Source organism: Lynx canadensis, chromosome B1 (assembly GCF_007474595.2).
Source record: "Lynx canadensis isolate LIC74 chromosome B1, mLynCan4.pri.v2, whole genome shotgun sequence".
Lineage (NCBI taxonomy): Eukaryota > Metazoa > Chordata > Mammalia > Carnivora > Felidae > Lynx > Lynx canadensis.
Window position 1 is genome coordinate 132,806,310 of NC_044306.2, and position 14,532 is coordinate 132,820,841.

General features: G+C 39.8%; 1 protein-coding gene across 5 annotated transcripts in view; it reads right to left on the reverse strand.

The window, feature by feature from the left end:
* The window catches only part of HERC3 (HECT and RLD domain containing E3 ubiquitin protein ligase 3), a 111,746-nt gene that overhangs the window by 87,719 nt on the left and 9,495 nt on the right, over positions 1–14,532 (reverse strand). For all 5 annotated transcript variants that reach the window (XM_030313438.1, XM_030313441.1, XM_030313440.1 and 2 more), the window contains one exon: positions 10,812–11,079. In XM_030313438.1, coding sequence (XP_030169298.1) covers positions 10,812–11,037 — 226 coding nt within the window. In that variant the 5' untranslated portion in view covers positions 11,038–11,079. The remainder of the gene's footprint in view (positions 1–10,811; positions 11,080–14,532) is intronic.

Genomic DNA, 14,532 nt, shown 5'->3' on the forward strand with positions numbered 1-14,532 from the left:
AGCCACGATATGGAAGCAACCTAAGTGTCCATCGATAGATGAATGGATAAAGAAGATGTGGTATATGGGGCACCTGGGTGGCTCAGTCAGTTGAGCATCCGACTTTGGCTCAGGTCATGATCTCGCAGTTTGTGGGTTTGAGTCCTACATCGGGCTCTGTGCTGACAGCTCAGAGCCTGGGGTCTGCTTTGGATTCTGTGTCTCCCTCTCTCTCTCTGCCCCTCCCCCGCTCATCTCTCTCTCTCTCTCTCTCTCTCTCTCTCTCTCTCTCTCTCTCAAAAACAAATATTAAAAAAATTGTTTAAAAAAAAAGAAAATTGGTATATGCATACAGTGAAATATGATTCAGCCATAAGAAAAGAATAAGATCCTGTCATTTGTGATAACATGGATGGATTTAGAGCATACTATACTAAGTGAAATAAGTCAGAGAAAGACAAATACCATATATTTCACTTATATGTAGAATCAGAAACACAAATGAATAAACAAGTAAAAAAGCAGAAACTGACCCATGAATACAGGTGGTTGCCAGAGAGAAAGGGGTTGGAGGGATGGGCAGAATGGGTGAAGGGGAGTAGGAGCTACAGGTTTCCAGTTTCAGAATGTATAAGTCATGGGGATGAAAAGCACAGCACAGGAAATATAGTCAATGTTATTGTAGTTGCATTAAGGAAAAAAAGAAAAGATACAGCCTTATAACTCTCCTCCTAGCAGTATGAACAACTCCCCAAATAGCTGACAGGCTGAGATGCTATTGTGACTAGACCTCATGGAAAGTTCTCACTCTCAAATTTTAATGAGGTAAATCATATTCCTTTGGAAGTCTGAGCCCACTGCAAATGTTTTCATTTCAATACCTGATAGAGTATCAAAGGAGAAAAATATCACAAGAAAGAAAATTAAACTTTCAACATAATAGGCTAATTTTGGCATCCAAAAAAACAGCATAGTGGCAAAGCAAACCTTGCTGGTAAAGCACCTAGGAATAAATGCAGACTCTAAATCAGACCCAAGAAATCTTACAACCATATCAGTGAGCTAGAGAACTGGCAAGAAGCATAAATCTCCACATCACTACAAAATTCCACTCCCATCCATCCACCACTGCCTTATACATAAACTCACCCACATGGGTGGCTCAATCGGTTGAGTGTCCAACTTCAGCTCAGGTCATGACCTCATGGTTCACAAGTTCAAGCCCTACATCAGGCTCACTGCTGTCAGCGCAGAGCCAGCTCTGGATCCTCTGTACCCCTCTCTCTGCCCTGCCCCGCTTGTGCTCTCTCTCTCAAAAATAAACATTAAAAATAATTGTTTTAAAGCCTCCCGTTACTGGAAGGTATTTGTATCAATTGTATTAACAAATGGATATTCTTACTCACCTAGAAATTTACTTACTGCCAGGAAAAGGTACGGTGGTAAGGGCTGGAAGACACTGGAAATGGTGTATTTTAGTGTCTGCCTCATTTCATGACTTTATATTAGTTTGACAGTTAAATGCAGGAGGACTGCTAATAAATGAACACCTGATTCATGGCCCAGGTGATACTATTTGCTAAAGGCAATGCTCTCAAGACATTCAAGATTTTTGCAGTCTGATTAAAAATGGGTAAAAGTGATAAAGTTTACTGAGCTGAAGTTGCCAAGTCTACTAAAGCTCCCTTTAGAGAAGTTCTGCTGTGTGATACTAAACCCATTGTTTGTTCTGTGAAGCCTCACAAATGGAATAGTTATCACTCAAGTCACTCTTTTATCCTCCATCCTTAAAATTCTGTGATTTTCTTTAAAGACCACCGTGATCTTTGTTGACCTAACCCCAGAAATCTCCCAGAACCCATACAGTACATGGCAAAGCAACATAACAGTAAAGCCTAAGAGACATTTTATTCACCATATTTCCTACACTATGTGCCTACTACACTGTGCTTAGCAATGAAATACAAAGATGAATAAGATACTAATTCCTGGGGCGCCTGGGTGGCTCAGTTGGTTAAGCATCCAACTTCGGCTCAGGTCATGATCTCACGGTTTGTGAATTCAAGCTCCGCATCAGGCTCTCTGCTGTCAGTGAAGAACACACTTTAGATCCTCTGCCCCTTCTCTCTCTGCCCCTCCCGAGCTCGTGCTTGCTCTCTCTCTCTCTCTCAAAAATAAACAAACATGAAAAAATACATTTTAAAAAAATACACAATTCCATATCATATACCATAAACATCATAAAGTCATTGCCTCATAAGGGCAGCCATCAGTTGTTATAAAAGCTGATGTTAAGGTATTGCTATTGATTCCATAAAGGGAACTATAGATTATAATATGGAACAAAAATAAAACTCCATGACTCCACTTTAAGGTGTCAAAGATCCCACCAGTATGCACACAATATGAAACCAACCTCGCGGAAGACACTGTGTGTTGCTCACCTATCAGCCATCACCCACTTCTTCCTTGCACCAGAACTCTTAGGGCTGCTGGGCCCCTCCCCAGTCCTAGGAGATGACCCTTGACTGTGCCAGACAGATATTTCCTACTTCACTTACTCAGGCACACCAGTGACTGGTCTACGGTAACCCAGGCCTGGCCAGTGAGGCAAAAGAGGATATACGAGGGGGCTCCCAGGCAAGGTTTTCCCCATTTTAAAAAATGACACACAAGAAAACTCCCCTTCCTGTCTGCCTTTGAATACAGCTGTGTGAGAATGTGATGCCTGGAACTGTGGCGGTTACCTTGTGACTAGGAAGGGACACGCCCAGGGAAGAAAGACAACAAAATGATGAAGGCAGAACAGAAAGATGGGAAGCACCTACGTCCTTGATAATGTCGTTATGCCACTGATTTAACCAATCCTAGACCTCTATAAAGAGATACGCAGTTTTACTCACTGTTCTTGCTGTATTTTAGTATTCTGTTACTTACAGTTGAGAGCATCCTAATATAGGCCCATTTAGGAGGGGGAAAACGAAAGCAGGGATTAGACAGGTTCAGACTCCAAAGTGATTTCTTCTTAGGTGATTGTAGAATGCAGAAAGGAAAACCACTTAACCTTCCTTCAGGTCATTTAGATCCCTGCCCAAAGATGCACGCCCATCAAAGCTAAAAGGAAAACTAAAGTAATCACACACAGAATTCAGCTGGGCTCAGCATAAATTGATTGTACTCTATTTTCTGAACCTGTGGCAAGATCAAATCACCCCACTAACTGTCGCCAAACCACTTCAAGTCCTCCAGAAGCATCACAAAGAAGCCTTTGGTGTACTATAATGTCCACAGATGCCTATTTTGCTTCACTTCTCTTTGCAATTTTGGACCAGAATGCTGGAGGCAATGTTAACCATGGCATACAGATTACATATATACATGAACGTCCATATGTGGATAACCCATTTTTACAGAGTGCCCAATATATGCAAAATGTTTTTCTTGGGACCAATAAGGTGAAAGACCCCAAAAAACTAAAGATCAAGAAACAGACCATCCTTCAGAACTCACATAACATGTGAAGTCTCTCTTAATGACCCTAGCTTATATCATCTCCCTCCCCTGTATGCAAAGACCATTCATCAGATCCTATAGTGTTAAGGGAACCTATAGAAATGATCAAAATATATATATATAATATATAATGAATTTATTATATATATAATATATACATATATAATGAATTTATTAATTTAATATGCTGGAATAGTAGGATCAAAAAAAATGTAATGGAAGATGTTAACACATACTACTACAATACTACTGTTACTACTGGTAGCACTAACTGAGTGCTTACTTTGGGCCAGACATTATTCCAAAAACCCAAGATACAACTTATTGTATCCTCACAAAAATCCTAATTTGTAGATATTATTATCCATGTTTCACAACAAAACTGAGACACAGAGAGGTTAAGCAACCTTCCCAGAATCACACAATCAGTGAGTGGCAGAGCCAGGATAACAATACAGGAAGTCTAGCTCCTGAATCCATGCTCTTATTCACTATGCTGCCTCCATAATTAGCTAACACTCCAAATGAAAATCACTCAGAATAACAATTTCAACTGTTATGAGTCATTTAATAATTATAATAGAAATTACAATACATGTCTTAAAATGAGTCAAAACCTGATTCAAAGTCTGCAAGGATATGAGACAGTCTATCTGTTGGAGAGTTACCAAAGATTTCAACATTACATGCTATGAAAGTGCATTTATTCAGATTCTGGTAGCTCCTGAAGAACTGTAAAATACCAGCTGAAGAGACATATACCATCCAGACTGATAAATTTCTTAAAAACATTTTATCATTCCTAGATCTATGAAGATCGCAGATCACCAAGGTATACAAGAGATGATCAAAACTGCCAAATGACAAAATTGTTACCGCAACACAAAAATTTAGAACTAAAGGGTGGACTTAACCCACTGAAAACATGGGAAATCCCTGGAGAATGACACCATTACCAAAGCTGCCCCTTCTCTGAAATGCTAGCTTTCACTTCTCCCACAAGCTCACAATCCTAAGATAAACATGAACTTGATATGTGTGTGGTTGTAAAAGATGCCATTTGTTAGAAATCTGAATTTAGTACTGTCAGTAACCTGACTTAGACCTAACTCTTCACTACAACTCTTATTTTGACACATTTAGAACCCTGATCACTTGCTCAGCACATGGTGAGCTGTATTATGTAATCCTTACAGAAACACATCTTACATTCCCTCCTAGCCTATAAACTCCCAAAGGATAGGATTTGCACTAAATGCATTGTGTTCCAACAATAACTACAACAAATGAGGAACCTAGTAGTCCAGTCACTCTGTAAATATCTGTTCAATCAGTGACTGAATAAGAAATAAATAATTTGAGGAAATAAAGGAACAAAGAACAAGAGGCAAATTGCAAGGCAATATATATCTGCCTGAGATATGAATGATCATGTGTCTTTTCCCCCAGATTACCTGGCACCCAGAAGAGTATAAAAGAACAAACTGACAGTCATCTGATGATTTTAAAGATGAAAAGGAAATTATTTCTCCATATCTTTAATCAAAACACCTTGACAATATCTGGTTATTCAACCAGTAAATTAAAGAATACAAGTTTCTCAGTGACCAAGTTTACATCCTTTTTATTTCTTTTGTAAGGAATGAGTGGAAATTAAATGTTAACAAGAAAAACAGTTCTGAGAATAAAATTCTGTTGTGCCTTTCCAATCAGCCTGAGGTTAAAAAGATGTCCATCGACAAAATTCTAGGATTACTGAAACCAAACTGTCAGCACACAAGCAAAACTGAAACTCAACTCCTTTTCCTGTTCTCTTTTATATATACCTGGAATGATAATACTGACCTACTTTACAGAACTGTCATGAGAATTAGTCAGCTTAAAAATGTCAAGCACATAGAAAGCGATTATAGTATCTATAGTTAACCACTCCTACAATTAACAAATGAAGGGAGTCTCATATCACGATGCAAACCACTGCGCTAATTACTTAAAAGTAACACTGCAAATTTTTACAAGTCACAAATAACACCTCACATTAAAGAATATGCTTATAAATAAGTACATATTTTCTAAAACTTTCAAGTATCTTTAAAGAAAGTAGTCTGAGTACAGACAGGAAAAAGTAATTTTTGATTAACCATACCAGGAAATAAAATTATTAAATAATATTGGCTCCTGAACTCCAAACCTCTTGAACTAGAAAGCTGTCCACTCAGCTAAAAAGAAGTCATCACATTCCATAGGGTTTGATTACTACCTTTGTCATCATCATCATCAGAAAGGGCTGTGCAGCCTCCTGGACCACCTGCCACTCCTAATGAGGAAAGGATGCGGCTCCAAACAGTCCAATGTTGAGATCGGAACATTTCCTATGGCACTTTCTGCCTTTTATATCAGAGTATGCCCACAGAAATATGCACTTCAATAGGAAGTCATTATAAGTTGTCTTCAATATCCTTTCAGCTCAGCTAGTTTGCTTTTTGGCAAAAGCTGATTAACATGACAGAGTTACTGTCATGTCCTTCAGATGCCCTCAAGCAACTTGATAAGCTCGCTGAAAGTGTTACTTCTACCAGGGTTAGCAGCAACCACAGCTCTGGGAATTGCTGCTTTTGAAATATTCTGCTTTATAAACCTCATTTATCAAACAGCGGGAGAGCTGTTACATATGGTGATGGGCGTTATGGAAATGCTTAGGTTGAATACAAAGTGTGAATGTGAATCGGATTAAATTACCTGCAAGAAAGGGAGAAACTAAGTGAGGAGGAAAAAAGGAACCAATCATAGATATGAATCAAACAGGGTTGCACAAAAATATTGAGTCTGCTTACAAATGGTTATCCTTGAGGTTTGCTATGAAAAGGTTTCCTGAGATGTCAATGCAGAATTTTAAAATTTTAACATAGTCAAGTTAGATTAAATAATTGTACCTATCACAGTTCTTGCCTACTCAAATAGGAAGAAAGGTTAGAAAAGGTTTCTATAAATTCAGACATCCCTAATAACACAAGGATTAGCTTGGGCTAAAATCCCAATAGGAAAATTCAGAGTATACATGGGGAAAGGAGACTTGTGGATTACCTGAAGAATACAGTGCTGACAATGTGGCTGGGTAGAAATAAGAGAAGCACAGAAATAAGAAGAAATAAGGTAAAATTCTTGAATTTTTTTTTTCTATGGGCAAGCAGTTTCTATTTTAGTTTAATAAAATATTTCAAGATGTGCTTAATGTTCAGGTACAGCTTAGTAGCTTTACTTACAAAAAACCATTAATTAAAAGAAACATAATTTAAGAGGAAAAACTCATGTTTTGCTTCCTCTTTAAAAAAAAATTAAAAAGGAAGGGAGGCACACAAATCTTCCTATAATGTAGCTCTGTAACTATAGGTTTCAGGAAATTATGAGATGAATTCATGGGCAAAAAAATGAGGAAATCAGTTAGTAATAACCCTACGATGCCCTTGTCACTGAAACTATCCCTGATTTTGGGGGAGAGGTAAGATTTACATCATCATGTAATAGGGAGAATGAAGGACAGAAAAGTCATATGGAAGAGGAATATGCAAAACAGTTACAATCCAACACTTAAAAAAAAAAAAAAATCTGGACACTGAGTTTAGATGAAGCTTTGATACTGTGCCCACAAAAAATGCTTCTGGGAATCATAGGGCTCTTTGCCTTTGGCCAACACACAAATGAATGAGTCAGTGACATACCTAAGCTAGAACCCCAAGCTGCCCAACACACTGGGAAAATATGAGGCCTTTAATAACAAGGAGTTTCAGTATTTGATGAATCCTTGAACCACCCTCTCCCCATCACACATAAACACACACAAAGTTGGTCACATAAGGGCAGAACTAAGAAGAAATGAGAGTACAAGAAAAGCACAGCAGCATCAGGAACCGCAAAAGCAATAGGAAACTATTAGATGTTCTCAAGGAGAAAAAAAACTCTTTAAAATCATTGTGTGTGTGCTTTATACCACTGCTATGTCACAGGTACAGGAGTCCTCCATAAAAATAAATGTGTGTACTTTTTAACCATGCCAGTTAGACAACATGTATAAATTGATCAATTGACAGGACAGACTCAAGGAAACATGTTCTAACAGAAGAGTTTCATCACAGTGTATCCCCTACCCCATCTTCTTCCATCTTTCCTTCCCCTCGCTCTTTTTAGCCTTTCATACCCTTGGTCTGGGCAATGATACCGATTTAAAATCACAAACCCACCCACTGCCCCCAGAAGCATCCTGAGGAAGTGGTCTGCTATCAAATTCCCTTCCCAAACACCACAGGGTTATTTGGGGATAACATTCCCGCAGGCCAGGGCCAGCACAGGCGCCCTGAAACAGGGTCTGTCTGTCACTAACTACCCCTACCCGCCCCATGCCTAGCAGCTCTCCAGGTCACAGTTCTCAAGAAACACACAGAAAAAACAAGCTCATTCTCTTTTTCCCACTCATTAAAAATAAACCCAAATGGTCCCCAATTTAGAACCCACCTACCAAAGAAAAAAGTTAAAGAGAGGGAGGTGCCCACCCACATTATCTTTCCATTCAAAGAGGCACTATTCCACAGCTGCTATGGAGTTTATAATTAACAGACAAGCTTAGCCAACAACAGAAATTTCTGGAATCTATTGTAATTTACACTACAGCCTTGCTTATTACAAATTTAGATTACAAGCATGGGCTGGGTTCTGTGGTGGAATCCAAAAGCCTTCTTGAGGCACCTCTGGCTCAAGTCTCTTTCAATCACTCAGCCTTGCCTACAGGGAACAGTTGCAGGCTGAGGCGTTGGCCTGACTGGGTATGCAGGCAGAAGCTGTGACTGCTCCTGTTCACTCACTCGCAGAGCCCACAAACCTCCCACCACTAACTCTATAGAGCTGTGTCAGAAGGCTCCACTGGAACAATGCCACATTGCACTCAGATGTGTTCACCATGGTGCCTCCCACAGGTCTTTGCTATCCTTGTACTGTAAGCTCTTTGTTTCCTTTCTCAGGTGCGACCCCTGGTTGAATCCTTTCACCTCAGGTTCTAAGACAAAGGTGTCCAAGAAGGCTGCCACAGAAGGCAGAGTCACAGAGCAGACAGACAGGAGGGCCTGGGCAGGGCAGATTCACAGGTCATAGGTAGCTTTGCAGAGTCTTTACAATTCGAATCTACTGCATCAAGAGCTACACTAGGACAGGAAGTCCCCTTTCATAGGAAAGGGAATTGAGGCTCAGACATACAATCAGAGATGAGTAACACCTGCACTAGGTTTGTCTGATTCCAAGGTTCACCCTGTGTTCTCTCTGCAGTACTGGAAAGATCTCCTCCTCATCTTCCTTCAAAGACTGGCCAGGGTGAGTACAAATCCTTTAAGGACTATTGGTATGAAGTAGGTCTTACATGTCTCTAAGTCCTGGTTGAGTGTACACATTCCCATGGAAAAGACCAAGCTGTTGGACTGTGACTTGCCATTAATCCCTCTCTAGGCATTAACTGTTGGATACTGGCTCTCATTGGGGGCAACGGAGCAAGAGTACAGGTTTTATGTAAGACTCAAGTGAGTTTTAACAGGAGAAAGGGAAAGACCTTGGTTTTTAATCTTTTCCAAAAAAAAAAAAAAATTTTTTTTAGAAATCAAAAACCTTCCTACATATTATACTTTCATATTAATTGGTAAAACACATAATGGATAGGATTTACTAACTCAATTATGAATTGGTAGCACCATTACTAAAATTTTATTTTAATGAATAGAATCTACTTACATTTGAAAACCTGTAGTATCAGGTGCATTGCACATGTAAATACACATGGCCCATGCTGAAACTCTTTCTGTGAAATCCCAAGAGTCCAGGGCCCTCATGTTAGAAAACCCCTGACTAAAACATTAGGATTTGCTCCAGGGAGCAGGCCTGGTGGGACATCTGAGGGAGGGCTCCAATGAAGGAACCTGGAGCAAAGAACAAGGAAGGAGCCCACATATCATACTTCACATACTTCGTAATTTTCCTTCCTTAAGACCAGCCTGATAGCCCTTTATCCAATGATCAACATTATTAATTTATAAATTAATATTGACATTCGGACAGGTGAACTACGGAACACAGCCACTTGCTATCGGAGACAATAAATATGAGAAAGAAGGGAGACAGTGTGTCACAGAAAAAATTTAGCTCATCCTAATGCCAAACTGACCTTCCTAGATGAACACGAACACCTTCCTAGATAAAATCATCTAGAAAAAACAGCAAGGCTCTTCTTTAATGAAACTTCGGTAGGTAGCCTCACTTGATTTGGATTGAATAAAAAAAGATAGTAACAAACAAAATGACATATGCCCATGTTAGTGTAAAAACACACAACATGGTCACAGTTGAAGACCCTATCTTACCATTTCTCACCACAAGGAGACTCATTTAAGCATCATCACTTCTACTCCAAAATCCAACACTGAGAAGGTACCTCATAGATTCACACTAAATGTATACTGAAGGTCAACCTTACACAAAAAAGGTAGGAAGAAAAGTAATTCAAACCAACGGACTTTAAATATGCACAGCACCTTTTACCCTCTATCACCAGTCTTGCCATACTATTGAACATTCCCTGAACAGTGGACTGCACCTTGATACCCATGCTTTTTAAAAAAATAAATAAAAATGACGGGGTACACTCAGGTGTGTGCAATAAGCTTAATGTTCCTGCCACATTAATACACACACACTTGAAGTCTTACTCATGCTTCCTCCTTGACCCCCAAAGGCAGAAGGAATGAATCCCACTCCCCAATTCCCTCCAGCATACTCTTTGACTTACTTCAGACATCCTTCCACAGAGGATCCCTAGAGCCACATCATCACTACCTCCCACTTATCTACCTACTCACAACTAGCACAGCACTTAGCCCAAAATGCTAAACAAAAGCATGTGGCCAAAATAAACAATGAACATGCAATTAGGAAAAAAAAAATTAGGTGAAAATATTTCTGATATTGAGTGTATGAGGATTACAAATCCACAAAACGATCAAAATGTCTTAACATTCAATCACTGGGGAAAATCTATTTCTTTAACTCTAAATTAGTCAACCTCTCTCCCCCAGTCAGTGATATTACATATGTCATCTAATAAGAGGAAAAAGGAAAAGTCTGGCTTTTTGTTCAAAGACTTGAATTAAACACAAAAGTTCCAAACAGTAGACCCCTGCACCCAGTCAGAGCCTCTTGAAAGATAAACACTCAAAAATCTTCCACCAGCTCTCCCCCTTTCCTCAGCCTTTCCTCACCAATCATCAAGGCAGACTAGGTGTACTCACCAGGCTGATTTCCTTCCCTCTCGTGGCCCAGCTGCCCCTTGGTGTTCAAACCACACGTGTAAACTTCCCCATCCTCCAGCAAGAACACGGAGTGGTTTCCTCCACAGGCCACTTCCTTGACGCTTCTATCTGATATGAATCCACACACCTGTGGCTCAGCCACAATCCCTTGCAGGTTGGTGCTGATCCCAGGTTGGCCCAGAGACCAATATCCCCAACATAACATTGTTCTTATCCTTCAGGGAGTCATGTAGCCGAGAAAAGAGTTCTGTGAAACAAGGTTAAAAAAAAAAAAAAGTCAGAGAAAATCACTTTTATTTATTTATTAAAGCTTATTTATTTTGGGAGACAGAGTGTGTGTACATATGCATGCACGTGCAGTGGAGGGGTGGGGAGAATCCCAAGCAGGCTCCGCAATGTCAGTGCAGAGCCCAAGGAAGGGCTTGACCCCAAGAACTGAGAGATCATGACCTGACCTTAAATCAAGAGTTGGACACTTAAACAACTAAGCCACTAGGAACCCCAAGGAAATCACTCTGAAGTAGTAAATATAATCAATGAAAAAAAAAAAAAATAACACTCCCCTGGAGGATGTACTCTCTCTCATTCAAAATAAATAAATAAACTCTAATAAATAAAAATAAACTGGGGCACCTACGTGCCTTAGTCGGTTAAGCGTCCGACTTTGGTTCAGGTCATGATCTCACAGTTCATGGGTTCAAGCCCCATGTTGGGCTCTGTGCTGACAGCTCAGAGCCTGGAGCCTGCTTCAGATTCTGTGTCTCCCTTTCTCTCTCTCTCTGCCCCTCCATATCTCTCTCTCTCTCTCAAAAATAAACAGACATTAAAAAAATTAAATAAATACTAACACTCCCCTTAATATTCTTCAGATACCTTGCATGTCAAAATGATAACATAATATCACTGAAAATGTTCATAGTAATGATGCTATTTTTGTGTTTTATTAAGAGTTCAAAAAAATGTTTCTAAACAAATTTTGTATTAATGAATAGTGAACACTGACACAATGTGATTTTTAGATCACTGATGAGGAACTCCGAGTACAGGAGAGGAGACTGGCTAAAACAATTTTGCAAACCATTATGGCAATAAGTATCTGGAAGTTACCCTCACAACTTCATCGTGTCCTTTCTCCTTGCACCTTTTGAATTTTCTTCTTATTTCATTTTTTTTAAGTTTATTTATTTTGAGAGAAAGAAAGAGAAAGACAGAGAGAGACAGAGACAGAGAATATTCCAAGCAGGCTCCACACTGTCAGAGCAGAGGCTGATGCAGGGCTTGAACTCATGAACCACGAGATCATGACCTGAGCCAAAACCAAGAGCCTAGCAATTAACCAAATGAGCCACCAAGGTGCCCCTGCCTATTTCATTAAAAAAAATTTTTGAACTAATTAACCCCTTTAGGTAGTCTATTGTTAGCTTGGATAGTAATAATTCACCACTTGAAACAAAAATGAAAAATGGGGGGGAAAAGGTTACCTTCTCTGCCATTTCTTTTTACACATCGTTCTGGCTCAGAGTCAAGCTTCACTTTCTACCTGAAAGCCTCTGGGGACCCTTCCAGCCACAGTTAGCCTGCATCCCTCTGACACATCTACTATACTGCCTTGGAGACTTTCTCAGTATCTTATAACTTAACTCCTCAGCCAGAATTTAACTGCCTTAAACAAAGACCACACAGTACAGCATATCTCTTTGAGTTGGCAGCTTCTCAATCAACTTTTGGCTGATTACTGCTGACTCCAGCCCAAAGTTTCACTACCTTTTAGAAATTTATGTTTCCCTTTCATACAAACAAAAACAAAATCTCATCCCTCTCTCCCAGTTCACACTCACCAGGATGGCTATAATCAAAAAGGGCAGTTAATAACAAATGTTGGTGAGGATGTATAGAAACTGGAGACCTCTACATTGCTGGTGGGAATGTAAAATGGTGCAGATACTTTGGAAAACATTCTGGTACTTCATCAAAAGACTGAACGTATAGCTATCGTATGATCTGGCAATTTCACTCCTAGGTACCCAAGAGAATTGCAAATATGCATCCACACAAAAATTTGTATATGAATATTCATAGCAGCATTATTCATAATACCAAAAAGAAGAAATAAACCCAAACACCCATCAGTTGATGAATGGATAAATAAAATGTGGTATTTCCATACAATAGAATATTTTTTGACTACCTATGGTAATGTTACCTGACTTACTCTTTAAATTCTTAAGGCTTTCAGGAAAAGTATGGAAAACCGAAAATAAAATGTAAGACTGAAATTGCTTTCTTAACCAAATAGTTCTGTTTCTTCCCAAGATTCTTACTCCTTGTCTAGACTCTAGAACTAAAAGGACATTAAGCTTAAATGTTATTCTTTGAGTTAATTACATAGGAGGAGAGAGAAAATGCAAACTGGGGCAGGGGAGTAAGATATACATTTTAAAAGACCAGCAAGAGCACATAATCTTTTCATAATTTAATATTCCCAACTAACTTCTTCATTTTGAATGTTTCATGAATTTGTCCTTTCCCGCCACCTACCAATGATTACAGAAGCAGCATACAACCGTCACTGTGCTAATAAGCATTTTATATTATTATCTCATTTCATCTTCACAACAACCTTGTGCCATAAGTACTATTTTTTGCTTCATTTTCAGATAAAGCAAGTTTCAGAGAGATTGAGAAACACGCCCAAGGTCACACAGCTACAAGAAGTAGGAACCAGGCTATGAATCTAGGCCTGATGCCAGTGTCCACAGTCTCATCTACTAGGCTACAACTGCCACCCAAGCTGATTTATAGGTCACCTACAGGAGCAAGAACACAAAAATTACTTGCAGAATGACTAACGGTAGTCAGTATACAATACAGGATGCCCAGTAAAGTTGAAAATAAAACTGCCCTCTGAGCGTGAAACTAGTCAGAATTAAGAGATAATGGCTGAGATTAGGCAGCTGTAGCATTAAGCCATCCCGTTAACCAGCCAAGTACAAACAGTGTGTCTAAAAATATGACATCAAGAAGCTATGATTGTATGTCTGCAAAAAGATCCATAAACAACGCTCACAGCAGCTTTATTCATACTAAACAAAAATGGCAACAACCCACATGTCCATCAACAGGAGGATGGATAAACAGATTGCAGTATATTCATAAAAGAAACACTACTCGTCAGTAAAACAGGGGGAGGGGGCATAGCTAAAATGTACTTCAAGTAAAAGAAAGCTGCAACTCAAGAGTGGCACCAACTGCTTTTTTACCCATGTCCCGAAGCCCCTCTTTATCTAGTAACAAACTCTCCCCTCTCTGGCACAAGGGTAAGCATGACCCTGGCCAAGGCATTCAAAGAATACCCGCTCCCCAACCCCCCCTCCACCCCTGCCACAAGCCATACACATGAGCCACACCAAGCCAGTCAGAGAATCCCACCCCTAAGCCACAGGACATGACCCACAGCAAACCAATCAGAGAACACCTCCTAAGCCATTGTGATTGGCTCAGGGATAGGTTCACACTCCCAGGGGCCAGAGTCCTTCCCCAGTAAGCTCACCAGAGCTCTGAAGGAAGGCTACCTTTTGCCTCTGAAGGACAACTGAGGCTGCTGGAAGCTATGTGCCCTGCCACATGAGGACACCTATAAGCCATTATGACTCAGGGTGCCTGGGTGGCTCAGTTGGTTAAGCATCCAACTCTTGGTTTC